A 20320-nucleotide genomic window follows, 5' to 3' on the forward strand; every position below is an offset into this window, starting at 1 on the left:
CACTGCTGGAAGACCTTGTAAATAGGAGAATTAAAGAGGGAACACAGATTCATGGTTCAAAGATTTCCTGGCCAATGATGATGACTGGCCAATATGCTGCTTCAAGGCTGAAACACTCCAAAACATCCGATTTCCAACCCGACGTTCGGATCCGTACACATTTTTGTCCTCACCTACTGACTGTGGAGAGGCTTCCTCTACGGACCACCGGACTTGTGAGATTGAGTATTGATGTGAGAGTTTGGCTAGCATAAACAAGCCGGGAAGTAAACATAAAGCTGCAGTTGCTGTTCGAACAAGCTCAAAGAAGATCGCCGTTTTAATTCTCTTGTCCGTTTGGTGTACTTCTATGCTCCAAAAACATTGTTTATGGAAATGTTTTTTAGACTATTTATTGAACTGTGTCTTCAAGAACTGACCTATATGGGGACGAACCTGGCCGGAAATTGCTTTCCGTTTACCTCGCGGCTCGTGGATTTCCCGTCAAAATGCTGCATAGCTCCGACCAAGATAGAGCAGAGGTCTACTTTGGTCGAAGCTACACAGTACAGCTGCAGAAACCACAAGCCGGTCTGCCCGGCCCCATTCACTTCGACCAGATCCAATCTTTACAACGCGATTTTCCGTCGCATTGGACGGCTCAGAGGGTTTGGTGTGTTTTGGCCTTTAGGCTGCCTAGAGCATTGCATTCCACTATAACTTACAGTGGCCAGTGGTTGAGAGATACTTGTAAAAACAATATTGTAGGAGGGGGCTATTATTGTGAGCTATACTCATACAGCTGGGAACAATAAGTGGCCACCAGAAAACTATCGATCAGTTAGTAGCTTGATGATCCTCCTTTGCATGTGAGCAACAAGTTTTGATTGCCACAGTTCACTTGTTTAGCCACTATGCAAAGGTACTGCTTAAAAGGCTGAGTTTATCGGCAACTCCTCAGACTGGAGAAGTTGCTTGAAGAAGAGCCAAAATGTTTCAACAAAGAAGAACCCGCCTAGAGGACCTACACAACTTGTTTTTTTTACATTTTTGTCCTTGACTATTGAGATGCATCACGACGCAATCAATCAATGCTCACGATTCCAAATAAATAAATGGTGGACACGCAAGACTGGTAAGCTGGAAGTCCATGACACTGTTTAGTAGTTCCATAACAAATACTGTGATAATAGTTAAAAAAACAGAGACAATTGAATGGCTTGGAAAGATATGACCCAAAAAGAATATCAAGATATCTACGCAGCTCCTGGACAGAGTAGATTCAACTTTTCTGCACTCCAAGAGACTCCAAGTACACAACAAGGGCTAAATCAGTGGAATTTGCATGATATGTCCCCTTTAATGTTGAAGAGCCTTGGGTTGTAAGGGTCATCACCAGCACTCTGATCTTTTGGAAGATCATCCTAATGAACACCATCTGAATATCTGCAGAAAGTACAGAAACACATTATGTATATTAGAATCAACTGTAACATTACATTCAGACATAGAGTGGCTTGCAGAAGAATTCATACCCCTTGAACCTTTCCACATTTTGTCACATTACACCCACAACCAAATGTATTTTATCAGAATCGTATGTGAAAGACCAACACAAAGTGGTATAAAATTTCAAAGTATAAAGAAAATTTTGCGTGATTTAAAACTTAAAAAAAAAAATTGCAGTGTGCAAAAGTATTCAGCCCCCTTTTCTCTGGGTGCAACCAATTGCCTTCAGAAGTTGACTGGCGGCTGAAAATGTTGTCGTTTTCGAAGAGTGGCAAGAAAGACATTGTTAAGAGAAAACCATGAGAATTTTTGTTTGCCATCCTGCATACATTTCTTTCTACTTCACAATTTTATACCACTTTGTGTTCGTCTTTCACATAAAATTCCAATGAATATATTAATGTTTGTGGTTGTAATGTGACAAAATGTGGAAAGGTTCAAGGGGTATGAATACTTTTGCAAGCCACTGTACATCTTTTGGTCTCATATTTCTGAGGTCAAAACTGACACACACAAAATATTGACTTCTGTATGGACTGCATTGTTTTTCCTGAAGCTGAATGCTTGAATAAAAACCAGCAGGAAAACAAATGTTTTGGGTGCTGATTTAAAGCCGCAGTAAGTAATGCCGAGAAAACTCTGGACCTAGCCTAAAAACATCAACAAACACACCGCACAGGTCCCTCCTTTTTGCTCTCTACAGCTTTACAGCCCTCCTTCTATAGCTACCTCCATCACAGAAGAGCTAGAGGACAGATACTTACTTGTCAAGCAGATATGTGGCCAACTCTGTGTTGTTTTTGAATCCTTTCAGGATGCTTAGCTCCCTCCACCTCTGAAAAGCTGCACCGATGTTTATCCTCGTTTTATTTCGGGCTCTGTATAATTCTCTTTTTTTAGCTCCCTTTTCTTCATCAGTCTTCTTCTGTTTCCGTGTCTTTGTTGTCCGAACAGGTGCCACTCGAGAAATTGGCAGTTTTCCTGTAATGTTAGGCTGTTTCTCCACCATTAGCACAGGTTCTTCTGGGAAACATCTGTTTACGTTTTTGAACACGGGGGACTTTTCATCATCCTCGCTCTTTATGGCTGTTTGAAGGACCGGAAACCTGACGGAGTTGATGTCCTTCCCGCTGAGTTGCTGTACCTGCAGACTGGTGCAGACTTCCTCCTGTTCCTCCTTAATGTGAAAGGGCTTTGGGCCGTGAGGGTCAACAGCGGCACTCTGACCTTTTGGAACATCATCTTTAATCAACAGCATCTGAACATCTGCAAAAAGTACAAAAACATATAAGGTACATTATGATATACACTAACATTACATTCTGACATAAATCATTTGTGTTAAGTTTTCTGAGATCAAAAATGACTTATGTAAAAACAGTTTGACTTTTGTCTGAACTGCATTGTTGTTCCTGAAGCTAAATGCTGGGTGCTTGAATCAAAAGCAGCTGGAGTCCATAACTCCTCCCCCACCGCGGATCCAGCAGACAGATGCTTGTCAAGCAGTAATGTGGCCAACTCTGCAACAGTTCATACAACTATTAAATGTGGCCGTCATCAGACTTTTGTCTGAATGCAAAGCCACCCAATTACGCAGATAACAGAAGATGTCACAGAGCAGCACATGGTTAACGGAAGTAATGGTGAATGTAATTGTTTCTAGAAGTGTTCAATAAAGTTTTGTTAAAAAAAGAAACCCTCAAAAATATAAAACAAGGCAGATACTCGCCGGCATCTCTCTTTACAATTAGAAAGCTGCTGGGCAACGGGAGCCGACAGTATTCAAACCACATCATAGTGAGACGAAATAAGGTAAAAAGAAAGCAGCACAGCTATTAATGGTCTTTTATGGAGCGCTAGCTGCTACTACTGAGTGTGGATGCATAGTGAGAGACAGGAGAATGATAAGAAAGACAGATAAAATGCGACATGACCGTTCAGACTGCCGACGCCTGCAGAAGCAACACAGATCAGATTTTTTTGGGGGTGAAAAGATCGAAATTGGGCTGTTTACACTGCCGTGAAAAAGACACATATGGGTCGCAGATGGGCAAAAAGATCGGATTTGGGTCTCATTTCCCTGCAGTGTGAACGTATGCTTTCTTTGCCTATTAAACCCCCACTCTAATGTTTACCTGTGTTGTATTTCGAGCTTGGTCTAATTATTTCTTTTTAGCTTGCTTTTCGTCATCGGCCTTCTTTTACCCACCTGTTTTCTGACCAGATGCCTCAAGAAATTGGCAGATTTTCTGTTACATTAGGTTGTTTCTCTGCTATCAGTGCAGTTGCAGTACAATCTTGAGCTTGAACGACGGTAAACGCGTTGCAGAGAAGGGGTGTGAACGTGTACACAAGCATGCCTGAAACTGTTAAACATTCCTCCTGGCTCTGATTGGTCGTTTCTGACCGGGAGCGGTTTATTTTGACAAAATGACAATGCGTCAACTGGAAGGAGCCAGAGGAGCTTGTGTCCCCCCCCCCCCCCAGATTATCTGTCTCATATTCTACTGTCAGGAAATAGTAACGAATGTGTAAAACATATATTTATTTCAAAAGTTAGTTGGTTCTGATGTAAACATAAGCTCAGAGCAGTCTGTGCCATTTTTTACATAATTTAACCTGCTGTTCTCAGATAATATATATTTCAGAATCAGAAATACTTTAATAATCCCAGAGGGAAATTGTTGTTTCAGTACAATCGCCACTTGGTCACTGTATAGTCAACGTGTCTTTATGCATATGTAATAAATTCAGCTTTTTTATTTTAGTGCTGGAACTCTAGAAAGAGTGAAGACATCTTCAGGAGATCTCCAAAACCAGACACTTTAAAATCCATAACAGCACTTTTTTTAGATGGCTACATATACAGTATATCTACCTACAAGTGTTCAAACATTGCGTCTTGATAGCCATTATCAAGAGGTTAGTTTAATTACTGAGACATAAACAGTGTATTCATAATGGTAAGTTAAAGGGAAAAAAAAAATGTATACTAGTTCTGCTATGTTGTGTGTGTTTTGCATACATGCATGTTGCAACTTCTGGTTGCATACGTTGTGTTTCTTTCAGCTATGATCAGTTAACAGGACTACAATTATGCACAAAGCATTTAATAGGTAAAGTACAATTTGCATAATACAGAATTTCACAGTAAATTTTTGCCATGGATAGCTTTATGGCATCATGAAAACATCTACTGCAGAAACTATTTTAAATTACTAATATACATTTTAAGTTGCATATAATTTGGGTATTCACAGATCGAAAAGTGTAATAAACACCAGCACTACTATGTTAGAGTCAAGGTTTATTTGTCCTTATGAGCCACCATAATTAAGTTTTGATGAGGCAGATGTCAGAATCAGAAATGCTTTAATAATCCCAGAGGGAAATCATTTATGTTGGTTCTGAATGCACATAAAACCACAACACATGCTCTAACAGGTGCTGTTGTTCATCTGATCCATCAGTCAGCGAGCTAAGCTGCCAACACAGACAATGGCTTCACGACTTCCTGTCAGGAAGCTACATCCGTTAGCCACCTGAAAACTGCGTCTAAACTGTAACCGACATGGAGGGGAAAAAAGACAAACCTAATCCAGGCAGCAGGACTACGGGTTTGAAAACAACCTCTATGGTTTCGGGAGGCTGCGCGTTTTCTTCCACACAAGGCTGCTCCTGTTTGATCGCTGCTCCGGAAATCTCTCCCACCGCAGCAGGCTGCTGGTCGCCCTGCGGTGTCCACATCTCTGCTGCTAGCCTGTCTCCGTCCAGGTGTTCCTGGAACAGTTCCTGATTACTGAGCAGTTAAGGGCTCAGATTTGAGCCAAACATTCGCTCACTCGGCAGTACGAGGCTTGCAAAACAAATGTTGGTCCAGCGCTCAGTGGTCCAGCCTGTATTCGGCTCGTTTCTTCTTCTTTAGGTTTTACGGCGGTTGGCAACAAACTTGAAGACGCACCACCGCCACCTACTGTTACGGAGTATGGGTCACACTGTGTGCTGACCATCTAACACTAAAGTCCCTTAAATGGTGGCTTATTTTCGAAATAAAGAAATACTCGAAATAATCAGAAAAAATAAAATAAAAATAAAAGAAATCGGTCGCTCGCAGTGTTGTAAACGCGCTGAGCTTAGCTGAGCCTAGACCCAAAATGGCAACATGAGATCACGTGACCCGAAAAAAATGGAACGCCCATGTCGCAACTTTCTTTTAAGGGACTTTATCTAACACTATATACAAATGCACGCAAATGCAGGGGGAAAAAAACGAATGTTACCTATATCCTGCAGTAGAGCCTTGTTTCCTTTTAAAAAGGACACAACTACCCTCACCTGTGCTCTACAACCCAAAATATTATTAAAAGTAAACGCCCTTACCCCCAGTATCTTCAACCTTTCCCTCTCCCCCTGTGCACTGTTGCCTCCACACTTTAAAACCACATGCTCAACTGTTTCCTCTTTCTGGCAGCCTTCACGTCCCCCTGTCTCACTTTTCATGGTGACACGCAGCAGCAGCGTGACGTGAGATGATGAAGTGTTATTAACTTTTTCTAAGCAATTTTTAATCCCTTGTGGAGGATAATAAAAGCAATGACTTACCCTAGTTTGAGGGGTACCCTTCTGACGCTTTTTGTCATATTTTACTTGGTGCGTGTGGATAAAGGACACTTCTCCAGTTCAGCCGTCTTTTCTTGCTTCTGCTCGGTGACACCAGGAAAGACATCGTGGATGTCTCGACATTACCCCCTCTTTTTAACCTTAAAGCTTGTGCTTGAATGCACCTTTTTTTTACATGATGCACTTGATGCTGAACTATATACCAAACACCCATACTCTAATACTGGTCTGATTAATCCTACATATAAGGCCTTCAAAGCCGCTCTATGAACTCCCCCTTCATGTCCAACTAAACATCTCACAACATTCAGAATTCTTTTGCATTTACAATTTTCTGAATATGAAACACCATTGCTATTCTTTCATCACAACATAATCCTTAAATCCAAGGAATTACAATGGTATAACTCTTTCCATTTCTTGATTATATAATTTAACTTGTATGATACTCATTTTACTACATGTGAAGACAAACGATTTTTGACAACGGCGCATGAGAAACGTGTGAGAAATGCACATTATTCCCATCAATTATTTGGGTAAAGTGTCTTAAAATGTTAGTAACCGGACACCAGTAAATCATAATGAAAACTAAATGATGCTCAAAGTGAACGTAACATCTTTTAATTTTTTTTAGCTACATATAGCAGTTTCTTTTTCTAACATCAAATATATATAACAATATTTTTCACAACAGAGACAACTTTCATGATCTTTACTCTGGATCAAAAGCTTTTTGGTTTAAATAAAACACATTTTCACACGTTTTACAGCATCATCTCAACATTATCGGGGGGGGGGGGGGGGGGGGGGGGGGTCTGTACTACATATACACAGAGAAGATGTCTTTTATTGTTGGAATGTTTTCATAAACATTATCCTGGCTGTCCAGTGGTGCCTCATCATGAATGTTCTTGTAAACGGGCTCTTCTGGCTTTACGGAAATCTATGCAGAAAACAAAGAAAACCAGGTAAATGTTCATTATAAAGGAAAAGGAATAAAAGGAAACAGTATAATCAGAATAAATCTGATGAGCAGCCTCTCTCTCTCTCTCTCTCTCCAGAAAAAAAATCTGTATTCTTGGAAGGATTTAATTTTAATAAAGAAGGGAAGATATCCTATCCAACCTGAGTCTAATGGTTGTAACATCCTGGGCTGCATTAACTATAATCATGCATTTGCAATCTTTCTCATTGCATGCAATTCCAGAGTCTTTCTTATTTTGTAAATATACGGTTGGGATATGATTTTTCTGAAATATAAGATTGAGTATGTTTAAAAGCTTTTTTTAACATCTGTGTTATAACATTAAATAACATTGTTGCCTTTTGGGGGTCCTTATTGGGATTTATTTTAGGACTTTTTTTAATTTTGTTGGCACCTACCATCTCCAGAGCTTCAAGCGTTCTCCCTTTGTCATTCTTGATTTCGGTTCCTGTAACACAAGTTTCTTTTTTAGATAACTTAACATTGTGGTTCAAAGTTATGTCTGTTTTTAAAGCTTCTTTTTTATATTGGATGTAATGTATACCTTTCCATTTGCATTTATATGCAATAACCAAAGCAAGTAAAAGCACAATGAGGCCAGGAGGAGCAATGTAAACCACCATTTTAAGAGTGCTGTTACCTGAAAAGAAAGGAAAATGGAAAATTACATGTAGTGTGGGTCTTTTATGTTGTCTGCATTTGGTTTTTCAATGCCTATCTATAATCACAAACATCATTGCCCTCATTGAGATACAAATGTAAGAATATACTCCAATGTACGTTTGCTTGCTGTTGCACAAATGTGTTTTCATTTCTATGGTGCTGCCCAGCAGTTGCCCAAAATATATATTTTTTTTTTAGCAATTGTCAAAAATACAAAATTTCTAAAAGAAAGACACTTGGATTTATCATTAAGATCCTCCAAATTTTACATTAACCTTATGTGGGCAACTTCCCCTGTTAAATGACTCAAACAAGTTCACAGATCAACTAAATTCCCTTCTATTGACATCAGTACATGCATTTAAAACAGCACATGATCAGAAAAACAAATGTTTATTGCATTGCTGTGGCATGTAGAATATCTAGTTAGAATCAATATCAACTTTTTTCACCAAGTTTGTGGGTACAAACAAGGAAAACATACATATCTGTATAAGTTGTAATTCCAGACATGGGTGATTTTCTGTGTACATTATTTTTAAACGTAACCATTCACTTCATTCTGCAACATAACCAAAGGTTTTATACTCTCAAAGTTGTGACCTTATCAGTTTGGTTTTACAAATATTTCACCACTATAAGACATGATCACTCAGCTCTTCAACTTTTCCTGAAAAGTTTGTGAAACTTTGTTTTTGATGTCAGGGAAATTGGTTTACGATATTGGTGAATCTCTTGTTTTATGATTACATTTCCCTTTTAGAATGGTTGTGTTTAAAAGATAGCCACTGCCTTACCTACTGACAGCTCCATCTTGGTGTAGTTTCCAGCACTCCACTTTGAATCCGAACCACACCAGTAGGTCCCTGCATCACCTTCTTCCAGCTTCGTGATCTTTACCAAGAAAGAGCTGAATGACTCATCCTCTTGCAGAGTGAACCTGCTGTGATTCAGCAGCACATCAGTGCAATTGTCACGGTGTTCTCCTTTGCAAAGGAATTTCTCGTTATTGCGATGTTGTGGTGGATAGGGACAAGACAAAACGAAGGAATGTCCCACAGTGCCGCTCATCTTTTCTGTCTTCACACAGCACCACTCTGTGAAGAATATTTGAGATTGTGAAATAAATTTTTTTCCCCCAAAAAAATGTTTCAACGCTCAATACAAAATGTAATAGAGAAAACCCACAGCAATATTTTTCCTCATCAGAATAAAAACAAAAACAAACCGAAAGTAAAACATAAAAAGAATTTTATTTGCCTTTTATGAGATAAAACAACAGTTGGAAGAAAGTTGTAACTAAGAATAACTAGCAATACAGTTACGTACAAAAAAGGATATCAGAAGCCAAATGTGAGTAGGTTTAAACCTTACATTTTAAACATAGTTTGGTTATAAATAATCCATGTTGCATATTAAGTGGATTCTCCAACCTAAAAGAGAATGCAGTAAAAAAAAAAAACACAACAACAAAGTATTAAAATGTATGTCACTTTTGGTGGTACTGGTTTATATAAAATCTGTAGAAATGTTGTGTGAACTTCAAGATCTCAAAACATTGTTGGGTAAAGCCCGTTCATGCCAGGAAAGTTATATCTGATCGTGGTTCAGAGCTTATACACACAAAGCTCATTTAAAAATGGATCCCGGATAAGGGAGAAACTGAATCAGGGCATTCAAGTTCATGAGATGACATGAGTGAAGGGCTTTCTGGCTTGTTTTCAGTGTTTAGCTGCGAGTGTCTGCTGGAGGTGCATTATCTTACTTCAGCAGGACCAGCTGTGAAATAAACTGTTTTAGGGTGCTTTTAGTCCAGTGACTTGATCTGTTTAGGATGGAAAATAACAAAAAAAAAAAAACTGTCCTTTTCGTTCTGCTCACTTTCACGCCGCCCCTTTTGAAAGATTAAAAGACCAGAAATGCAGCAGTGCACAAATTGACGGCGGTGAGGAAGAGACACGAAGCACTGCTGTGGTTACACAGCCGTACAGCAGGATATCACGATTAAATAGTTTCAGGTCACATGCATGTACTGTCTGTGAATCATAGTTACTTCTTTGTTTTCGTTGTGTTTCTAAAGACACTACAATATAACTCGGGAGCTTTATTAATAAATGCTTTGCTATTTTTATTTTTGTATCCTATCCTATGCCCAAATTAGTAGGGATGAGTTCAATGGTACAGTACATTTTAAAATGTAAAAAATTCTTACCCAGAGACAGCTCAATCTTGGTGTAATTCCCAGCACTCCATTTTGAGTCTGAACCACACCAGTACGTCCCTGCGTCGCTTTCTTCCAGCTTTGTGACCATCACCAAGAAAGAGCTGGAAGAGACATCGTCTTGCAGGGTGAACCTGCTTCCACCGGTCACTAAATCAGTGCAATTGTCACGGTGGTCTCCCTTACAGAGAAACTTCCTGTTATCCCGGTGTTGTGGTGGATAAGGACAGGACAATGTAACGGGACTTCCCACAATCCCGCTCATCATGTTTGTCTTCACACAGCACCATTCTGTTAGGATAGAAAGTTAGAATGGATGATGCAGGTAACTTCAGCATGTGTTTTGTTAGCGAAGAGAATACATATGGTATTTCTACTTTATTTTCTACTAGTGTGTGGAAATTCTTCAATATCTTACCAACAGACTTTCCTTTTCTTTTGTTTTTCATGTAAAGCCCTTTCGCGTATGGTTCTTAAACTCTGCTATGCAAATAAGCATACCTTGCCTGCCTTTAAGGAAATTTTTACCTTCATAGCAGAGAGTAATAGATGTGAGTAAATTATTCTGCCATCAACAACTGGATCCAAAGCCACAACATTCAAAGTTTTTACAAAAAAAATCTTTTGAATTTTAGAAAAAACTTTTGAACAACACAAAACATATATATGTATTCTAATTTTTTCCCTCATCATCCCTAATTTCAGTGGAATGTTTCTTTACCTTTCTCTACTTTCAGTGAGATTTCTGAAGGGTAGGTGTCAGGTCCAAACTTGGTCACTCCACACCAATATTTACCAGCATCCTTGAAACTTAGATGAGAGATGGTTACAGTGAAGATACGCTTCTGTGTGTTATCAGCGGTGGAGTATCTGCCCTTTGCTGCTTCTGTGCTCTTTATCAGAGTATCTGTATCCTGTTGACACTTGCTCCTACACAGGTACTTCTCATGAGACTCAAAGCCGGCATCGTAGGGACAGTCAATAGTCACTCTTTTGCCTTCATATCCAGATATATGGATTACTGCTGCTGCTCTGGTTACACAACATAAAACAACTGTGAAGAAGAAGAACAACAACAAAATAAAAAAAATAAAAAAACATCACAAACATTACAGATATAATGTTTGGAGATGTATGCAGCTGTATTTAGACCTGGGCAGGTAACTAGTGTAAATGTGTAGTTTAAAATAATGGTTTGAAACATGTCCTTCAAATCATATTGCTCTTGTGAAATGAGTTTCATGTACTTTTCCCCACCATAAAAAACATTGTCAGCCTTTTGGGTACTTGTCTTGTTCTTAAAATCCAACAAACAAAAAACAAAACACACACACACACACACACACACACACACACACACACACACACAAAAAAAAAAAACCATGACTTTAACCCTGAAGAAGATTTGGCTGGCTTACATTGCATAAGGCAGCACACACGTGAAAGAATGTGCTCTGGTTAGATGCGACCGAATAAACAGAAGAAAAATCTGTTAAGGCTGATCCCCAGGGGTTTATTTGCTTAATTTTAGATTCCTAGACATCCCACAGTTTTGTTTGTGTTTTCTCACATTAATTTTATTTATTTGTCACTCTTTTAATTTAGGTTTCTGTCATTAGTAAGTTTCTGTTCATTATGATTTAAGTAGTTCTGTTTGATCATTATTTTCCTACCTGCTTGTTCTTGGTTCTGTTAGTGAGTTCTTTTGGTCATATCTGTTCATTCGCCATGGTTTCCTATCAGGTTCTGCTCTCCTCCTGTCCCTGTCAGATCATTGCTTAACTTATACGTTTCGCCCGTACTAATTGCTTTAACTTTATTTATTCAGCCAATTTAGCCATACTCAGGCTGCGTTCCCACTGCAGGTTTTAAGGTGCGCTTCCATTGAGCGTGAATGTGTGCACAGATAAGTGACAGATTTACATGATATCCCTCGGTCAGCCTGAGTTGTACGATTCAACCAATTACTGCATTAATGAGGGCTAAAATCCCGCTGTCCCTCCACCGAGCTGTCATGCCGTCTGTCTTACTAATGCTAACTGCTATAGCCTCCAGCTGCTGCTGGCGCAAAAATTGTAACATGTGTCAAATGAAAGTCACATCAAACTCCACTGGAGTCACATTAAAAAAAGAACAGATACGAATGGGATTCAGGACCACATATGGAAATGGCTCAAATGAAACTTGAAAAAAATCTGTTTGGCTCAGATCTGAGCATTTTCACTGGTTCTAAAATTTCTGACCTGGTCACTTGACATGCAAAAATAATCTGATTTGGGCCACATATGCCTGCAGTGGGAACGGGGCCTCAGTGTCAGGTCCTCCCTTATCTAACCCTTGTTCTGGTTGTGTTCCTGATCGCTGTTTCTCCTGCCCGTATGTAAGCTTTCTTAGTTGTTTATTAATAAACTAACTTTCAACTTCAACAGCTTTAAACATGCTACTCCCGGATGCTTGCCTGCACTTTTGTCTAACATCCACCTCACAACAAAACCTGACACTTCTGCGAAGAACTCTTTCTTTTTGAAAACAAGATATTATCCCACCCACCCCACTTTTTTTCAGTGTATACTCCCACACCAATAATCGCTTGGACCAAAAATTTTTAGTTTCTAGGGACTATAGTTTAAGCAGTTATTAAACACACTTTTCATTAAGTCCACATTTCTGCATAATTTTTTTTTAAGTGTCTCATGTAATTTTGCGATTTTAAATGGCTGCTAGTTAGAAATCATCTTAACAGATTTGAAGGTTTGAAAAAAAAAAGAAAACTCATTGATGGAGTTGCAATCAATCTTGCTATTGTAATTATTATTTTTTTAATTAGCATTATCAGTCAGTAGTAGTAGTAGTAACAATATTATTAGTAAATGAAAAAAATCAATAAAATTATTTTCATAAAAAGAAGTAAAAGAAATGTTGAAGTAGGACAATACCAGTAACTTTCTGCATTTTAGCTTAAAGTTAACCAACCATTAGAATCGCATTCAAACACGTCTTTCTGCATTTGTTATGTTGATCATAATGAAGCATTACCAACTTGACGACACCTGTGCCTACAGGCAGGACCTTGTAATGTAATTTTATAAATCTAAATAACTTACTGCAGAGGCAGATCCGCTGGTTTTCAGAACTCCACAACATCGTTGAGCAGCAGCAAACCTGAAAATACAGAAATTCTTGTTCTCAACTCTTTGAGCACAGGAAATGGCTGGGGCTAGACCAATTGCTCTCACGTGTTTGCATGTAAAGACATATAAGATAAGATTTTCACATACACCTGATATTTATGTGTGAATTGAAATGTTGTTTTTAATAAGACCAAATTAAAATGTCCACTTTTAAATTATTTTCTTTCTGTATTTACTTTGGATGTCTTGTCATAAAATTTCTGTCTAATGTGCAGAGTCATTAAAATAAATCTCAATGGCACAACAGTGTTCAACCCATGTGGTTTTTCACAGTAATGTGTTACATTTACAGGAAATGATCTATTTCCTGCTGAGGGTATGGGGTCGGCACCTTTTTTCAGTAGCAGAGAAATTAGCCCTCAACCCACTCGTCCTGTTCTGGTTCTTGTTTTTTCACACTTCACCCCTTACATGCGTAAAGGCTAAGGTTGTGTGATTCAATGGATACTGTATATGTATAAATTATGTTAAGCCCAACCGTCTCATTTCAACTTTCCTGCTCAAACCATTGTTTTTAGCTTTAGATGTGCTGGCATTGCATAAAATTAGCAAGACAAGAAAAGAGAAAGCCTCTGAACTGTAAAAATCCATCCATCCATTGTCTATACATGCTTATCTGTGCAGGGTCCCAGGGAAGCTGATACCTATCTCCAGTGGTCACTGGGCGATGGGGGAGGACCCTAAACAGGTCATTACTCATCACACAGAGACACACAGGACAAACAACCATGCATGCACACACTCCCACCTGAGGGGAATTTGTCATGGTTTTCAGGTGACGAGCCCACATGCAGATACGATCGGGAGGCAAAACACAGTTTTAAGATGTTTATTTTAGGAAACAGGCAGATCTATGGACGGAACTACGGGTGAGTCGGCTGGGTCAGAACGTCAAGGCAGGCGAGTCTGTAAGAAAGAGGAAGTCAGAAACTCTGAAAGTTGAACCAGGGGAATTGCTAGAAGTGCGCTGCTTACCATTTAGCCGGGCGGACCTAACCGGGAAGAAGTAGCGTCGGGAGTACTCTATGATTCTACTCAGCTGGAGTTAGGCGGCTGGTGGCTGAGGACGGCTGATGTAACTGGCGAGGGATCCTGAGCGAACCTCGTCGGCAACGGTTGACAGATGGATTGACCAGAGTGAATGCAGAACCAGCAGAAACCGGGAGAGGGGAACTCAGGCCTCGCTGGGTAACATCCAGGAAGTATGAGGGGAGCGCCAGAGCAAAATCTGAGCAGGCGGTTCTGCTGGTCTGTTTCTTCGGAACGAGACGTCAAGACGGGTGAGTGCATCCAAGCACAAAAATCTGAGGCAAAACAGAGATCCAAAAATTAGTCAAAAAACGAAGAGCAAAAACTCACAAGCTGGTTTCCGAGAGTAGGGACAGAGGCCACGTCGTACCACGACTGGTTAAGGCTCTGGCGTCTTCCATCTGTCAGCGCTCTGCTTAAGAAGCCAGAGGAAGCCGCCTGCAACGAGCTGCAGGTGTGGGCCACGCCTCCTCAGCCAACCAGACACACCTGAGGAATAGAGTTAGAGTAGAGCAGCACACAGAGAATCCTGACACTACCCCCCCCTCAACGGCCGCCTCCTGGCGGCCCAGACGAAGAGGTGCTGGGCTGAGTAGCCCAAAAATCTGAAATCAAGTCCTTATTCAATATAGTAGCTGCGGAAACCCACGAACGCTCCTCAGAGCTACAACCCTCCCAGTCGACGAGGTATTGGTGACCCCTACCTCGCCGACGGGCATCCACAACCCTGAGAACCCGAGGGTTCTGACTGTCCTGGGAGGGTGGAGGGGGTCCGGAAGGAGGGCACAAGTTGCTGTCCAAAACGGGCTTGATCTGGGACACATGAAAAGTAGGGTGTACTCGGGAGTGAGGGGGCAGACGTAAACGGACGGTGCTCGGGTTAATCACCGTCTCTATCTCATAGGGGCCAGTGAACCGGGGAGCAAGCTTCTTAGCGGATGGGTTGGACAAAACGTCTCTGGAGGATAACCAAACCTTCTGACCGGGGCGATACTGAGGAGCTGGTCGGCGGTGCTGGTCGGCAAACCTCTTGCTCCGCTCTGCGGTGCGAGTGAGGGCAGTGATAGTTGTTCTCCAGATGTCCTGGCAGCGAGCAATGTAGTCGTTTACGGAGGTGAAGGGAATCCTGAGTTCATCTGTGGGTAGAAGTGGAGGCTGATATCCTAAAGCAACCTCAAAAGGTGAACGTCCAGTAGCTGAGGTGATGTGTGAGTTGAGGGCATACTCCACCCAGGGCAAAAACTTGTTCCAGTCAGAGGGTGAAGATGACGTAAGGCAGCGGAGAGTAGTCTCTAATTGCTGGTTCATGCGTTCCGTTTGGCCATTAGTCTGAGGATGATATCCAGAGGTGAGTGTATAACGGGCACCCAGAGCAGAGCAAAAGTGCCGCCAGACCTGGGAGATAAACTGAGGACCCCGGTCAGAGAGGATGTCAACAGGGATGCCGTGAAGTTTGAACACATGTTTGATAAGAAGCTGGGCTGTCTGGAGGGCGTTGGGTAATTTGCGGATGGGAATAAGATGACAGGACTTAGAAAACCGATCAACTACCGTCAAGATAGTTGACATACCTTGGGACAAGGGGAGACCGGTAACGAAATCAATCGCAATGTGGGACCATGGACGTCTGGGGATGGGAAGAGGATTTAACAAACCGGAAGGTGGCTGCGTAGAAGACTTATTCTGGGCGCAAACGGGACAGGCGAGAACATATTCTCTAACATCCTTAGTCCATGAAGGCCACCAGAAACGCCGGGAGACCTGGGACTGGGTTCTATAAATGCCCGGATGGGCGGAAAACTCCGTGTCATGACTCCAACGTAGAACCTCAGGACGAACAGACTGGGGAACGTACTTAAGCCCAGGTGGCCCTGTACCTGGGTCCGGGTCTAAAAGTTGGGCCTGTCTGATTCTGTCCTCCAGATCCCAATGCAGTGCTCCAACAGTACAAGTGGGAGGAAGAATCGGTTCCGGCTCCCTCTCTTGTTCAAAAGAGGTAAACAGACGGGACAGTGCATCAGGCTTGACATTTCTGGAGCCGGGTCTGTAGGTGATGGTGAGGTTGAATCGAGAGAAAAACAAAGACCAACGGGCCTGTCTTGAGTTGAGTCGACGGGCTGACTGCAGATAGGAGAGGTTCTTGTGATCTGTCCATATTATGATGGGCTGCTCGGATCCCTCTAACCAGTGCCGCCACTCCTCCAACGCTAGTTTAATAGCTAGTAGCTCACGATCACCTACATCATAGTTCTGCTCTGCCGGGGATAAACGACGGGAGAAGAACGCACAAGGGTGCAACTTACAGTCAACCTCCGACTGTTGGGACAAAACCGCTCCCACCCCGGTATTAGAGGCATCGATCTCTAAGATAAACTGTTTGGCTGGGTCGGGGTGAACTAGTATGGGAGCCTGGGAAAAACGGGACTTAAGTTTACTAAAAGCCTCCTCGGCCTCTGGACTCCAGACATAAGGAACCTTGGGGAAGTGAGAGCATGTAAAGGAGATGCTACCTGACTATAGTTCCTGATAAAGCGCCGATAGAAGTTAGCGAAACCAAGAAAGCGTTGGAGCTGTTTGCGCGACTCAGGAACAGGCCATTCCACCACTGCCCTTATCTTTTCCGGATCAGACTTCACCTGTCCGCCCTCTAAAACCAGACCAAGAAAGGAAACAGAAGACTGGTGAAAATCACACTTCTCGGCCTTAACAAATAAGCGATTCTCTAATAACCGCTGGAGAACAAGACGGACGTGTTGTTTATGTTGTTCTAGGTCACGAGAGTAAATCAGGATATCGTCTAGGTAGACGAAAACAAAAACATTCAGAAAATCCCGGAGGACATCGTTCACTAATGCTTGAAAAACTGCCGGAGCATTGCACAAACCAAAAGGCATGACTAAGTATTCAAAGTGACCTAGCGGGGTCTTAAAGGCCGTTTTCCATTCATCCCCCTGTCTCACCCGAACCAAATGATAAGCGTTGCGCAGATCAAGTTTAGTAAAGATCTTAGCGTTCTGAACTGGTTCGAGGGCTGAGGATAATAGAGGGAGCGGGTACTTATTCTTAACGGTTATTTGGTTAAGCCCTCGATAATCGATACAGGGTCGAAGGGTTCCATCCTTCTTACCAACGAAAAAAAACCCGGCGCCCAATGGGGAGGATGAAGGACGGATTAACCCCGTTGCTAGAGATTCCCCTATATACTTCTCGAGCGCTTGACGTTCTGACCTGGAGATGTTGTAGAGCCGACTCACCGGTAGTGGAGCCCCAGGCAATAGGTCAATAGCGCAATCGTAAGGGCGATGTGGGGGAAGTGAACAAGCCTGAGTCTTACTGAATACCCTCTGAAGATCGTGGTATTCTTCCGGAATTAGCGAGAGGTCAATAACGTCCCCAGATTCTGTCTCAGGGGAAGGGGTAACAGATACAGTGCGAGCGGACTGTAAGCAACGAGAATGACAAGCTGGAGACCAAGATTCTAATCGGGACTCGGCCCAGTTAAACTGCGGGCTGTGGACACTTAACCAGGCTAAACCCAAAACAACGGGTGAACGCTTGACAGGGAACACGAAAAACGAAAGTTGTTCCCGGTGGTTACCCGAAACTATCACTACTAGTGGTCGAGTGCGATGGGTGATTAAGGTTAAACTCTGCCCCTCCAAGGACGACACCCGGAGAGGCTCAGGTAAAGGTTCGACCGGCACACGAAGCTGATCCACTATGGTTTGGTCAATTAGGTTGAAGTCCGAACCGGAATCAACTAGAGCCGAGACATCGAAAGTATCTTGATCAAACATTAACGTCACTGGTAAATGTAAGCGAGAAAGAGATGGCGCCTTAGTGACTACTCGGGGGCTAGAACTACTAACGTCCACCGTTCTCCCCGTTACGAACGGTGGACTGGATCTTTTGGCCGAACCGGACAATCTTTAAGGAAATGACCTTCCCCTCCACAGTATAGACATAAGTTGCCCGCGAAGCGCTGTTGACGCTCCTTATTGGTTAAACCAACCTGGCCCAACTGCATGGGTTCGGGAGGTGATGGAGCGGACCGCGGTTCCCTATGGGTGAGCGTGGAAGAGGTGGATGATCGCATGACTTGGTTCGGTCTAACTCGGCTCCGACTACGTAGCCGGGTATCCAACCGGATAGCTAGCGCCACAAAATCCTCAAAATCCCCGGGTTCCTCCACCCGGGCTAATTCATCCTTAAGGGATTCATCAAGAGCCTGAAAAAATACTGCCTTTAACGGTCTTGGTTGCCAATCCGCTGCTGCGGCAACCGTACGAAACTCCACTGAGAAGTCAGATACGCGTCGACCGCGCTGTCTTAACGAGAGGAGATGACGAGACTGGTGAGCCGAATCTAACTCGGGCGAAAAAATAGTCTTAAACTCGGTAACGAATTCCTGAAAAGTAACCCCGAATGACTGACAATCAGGGAATCGAGCCTCAGCCCAACTAAGTGCCTTACCTGTTAGGAGTCGTAATACATAAGATATCTTAACCTCATCTGAGGCGAAAGTCTGGGGGGATCGGTTAAACACCAGTTTACACTGAAAAAGGAAACCTCCGCAACTCCCATGGTCACCAGAGAATCTCTCCGGACTAGGTGACGCGCCCTCAAGTGGCGGAGCCCAAAGCTGATTATCAGTGCTCGGAGCGACGGGAGGCGGGGTGCTAATGTTTTGAGTGACAGGCGACGTCATCGCGGAAGTAACTGTGTCCATGAGCTGGCTAAACTGAGCGGCTAATCTATGAAGCTGTTCCTGTGTTGAATTGACGGCTAAACCTAGCGACTGCATCTGCTCTTGCTGTGCGGCTAACTGCCGCCCGAACGTATCCGCTGGACTTTGGGGGCCAGAGCCTTCTTCTGTCATGGTTTTCAGGTGACGAGCCCACATGCAGATACGATCGGGAGGCAAAACACAGTTTTAAGATGTTTATTTTAGGAAACAGGCAGATCTATGGACGGAACTACGGGTGAGTCGGCTGGGTCAGAACGTCAAGGCAGGCGAGTCTGTAAGAAAGAGGAAGTCAGAAACTCTGAAAGTTGAACCAGGGGAATTGCTAGAAGTGCGCTGCTTACCATTTAGCCGGGCGGACCTAACCGGGAAGAAGTAGCGTCGGGAGTACTCTATGATTCTACTCAGCTGGAGTTAGGCGGCTGGTGGCTGAGGACGGCTGATGTAACTGGCGAGGGATCCTGAGCGAACCTCGTCGGCAACGGTTGACAGATGGATTGACCAGAGTGAATGCAGAACCAGCAGAAACCGGGAGAGGGGAACTCAGGCCTCGCTGGGTAACATCCAGGAAGTATGAGGGGAGCGCCAGAGCAAAATCTGAGCAGGCGGTTCTGCTGGTCTGTTTCTTCGGAACGAGACGTCAAGACGGGTGAGTGCATCCAAGCACAAAAATCTGAGGCAAAACAGAGATCCAAAAATTAGTCAAAAAACGAAGAGCAAAAACTCACAAGCTGGTTTCCGAGAGTAGGGACAGAGGCCACGTCGTACCACGACTGGTTAAGGCTCTGGCGTCTTCCATCTGTCAGCGCTCTGCTTAAGAAGCCAGAGGAAGCCGCCTGCAACGAGCTGCAGGTGTGGGCCACGCCTCCTCAGCCAACCAGACACACCTGAGGAATAGAGTTAGAGTAGAGCAGCACACAGAGAATCCTGACAGAATTAAGAAAAAACAATTAACATAACAGCTATATTTTTGGACTGTGGGAGGACATCTGAGTACCCAGAGAGAATCCATTCATGCACAAGGAGATCATCCAAACAAAAGAGAAATTAGTGGTTTTCTGCTGTCTGTCCCACCAGCAGCCACTCAAATTATGTGACAGCACCGAGACGTGACTGGGTGTCGGCGAGTTCAAAGTCTGTAATAGCAATCTCTCTGATATGCTAACACGGCCCATCTGTTAAGCCAGCCCATGATTTTATCAGAATGTCTAAAATTACCTTTCATCCTTGTTGGTGATGTCCATTCACCGAAGCACTGTTGAGCTTCACAGCGAGGGCCATACTGTCTTCTGACTGCAACTGCAGCTGGCAAAGGCATGCTCCGCTTGCAGGATGGAAAAGGAAAGGCTAAGCGACTGTCCACTGAGTCTGCAGTT

The 20320-nt window shown here is 42.8% G+C and overlaps 2 protein-coding genes and 1 long non-coding RNA gene across 3 annotated transcripts; all 3 read right to left on the bottom strand.

The window, feature by feature from the left end:
- Positions 1-390: 390 nt before the first annotated feature.
- LOC105919983 lies at positions 391-5340 on the bottom strand. The gene is made up of 3 exons (XM_021312261.2): positions 5082-5340; positions 2253-2754; positions 391-1425 (listed from the first exon to the last, which is right to left on the bottom strand). Exons 1-3 carry the CDS (start codon positions 5233-5235, stop codon positions 1404-1406), a joined length of 678 nt encoding a protein of 225 aa, XP_021167936.2. The 5' UTR covers positions 5236-5340; the 3' UTR covers positions 391-1403.
- A 1586-nt stretch (positions 5341-6926) lies between these two features.
- LOC118562436 lies at positions 6927-7732 on the bottom strand. Its single transcript, XR_004930617.1, has 3 exons — positions 7641-7732; positions 7495-7544; positions 6927-7054 (listed from the first exon to the last, which is right to left on the bottom strand). It is a non-coding gene; the product is annotated as an uncharacterized LOC118562436 (long non-coding RNA).
- An 801-nt stretch (positions 7733-8533) lies between these two features.
- On the bottom strand, positions 8534-13143 carry LOC105919982 (polymeric immunoglobulin receptor). The gene is made up of 4 exons (XM_021312262.2): positions 13085-13143; positions 10702-11034; positions 9972-10271; positions 8534-8856 (listed from the first exon to the last, which is right to left on the bottom strand). The coding sequence occupies exons 1-4, from the start codon at positions 13122-13124 to the stop codon at positions 8534-8536; spliced, it is 996 nt and encodes a 331-aa protein (XP_021167937.2). The 5' UTR covers positions 13125-13143.
- Positions 13144-20320: the final 7177 nt, after the last annotated feature.

This window comes from Fundulus heteroclitus, unplaced genomic scaffold (assembly GCF_011125445.2).
Source record: "Fundulus heteroclitus isolate FHET01 unplaced genomic scaffold, MU-UCD_Fhet_4.1 scaffold_92, whole genome shotgun sequence".
Classification (NCBI taxonomy): domain Eukaryota; kingdom Metazoa; phylum Chordata; class Actinopteri; order Cyprinodontiformes; family Fundulidae; genus Fundulus; species Fundulus heteroclitus.

Bases quoted from the DNA above. Each gene is read 5' to 3' on its own strand.
- LOC105919982 (XM_021312262.2), bottom strand. From the start codon at position 13,124: ATGTTGTGGAGTTCTGAAAACCAGCGGATCTGCCTCTGCA. The intron at 10,272-10,701 runs GTAAAGAAACAT...CTATCCTAACAG, and splicing joins CTCACTGAAAGTAGAGAAAG to AATGGTGCTGTGTGAAGACA. The intron at 8,857-9,971 runs GTAAGAATTTTT...TATTCTTCACAG, and splicing joins CAAGATTGAGCTGTCTCTGG to AGTGGTGCTGTGTGAAGACA.
- LOC105919983 (XM_021312261.2), bottom strand. From the start codon at position 5,235: ATGTGGACACCGCAGGGCGACCAGCAGCCTGCTGCGGTGGGAGAGATT. The intron at 2,755-5,081 runs GTTTGTCTTTTT...TACTTTTTGCAG, and splicing joins AGTCCTGCTGCCTGGATTAG to ATGTTCAGATGCTGTTGATT. The intron at 1,426-2,252 runs GTAAGTATCTGT...TACTTTCTGCAG, and splicing joins GCCACATATCTGCTTGACAA to ATATTCAGATGGTGTTCATT.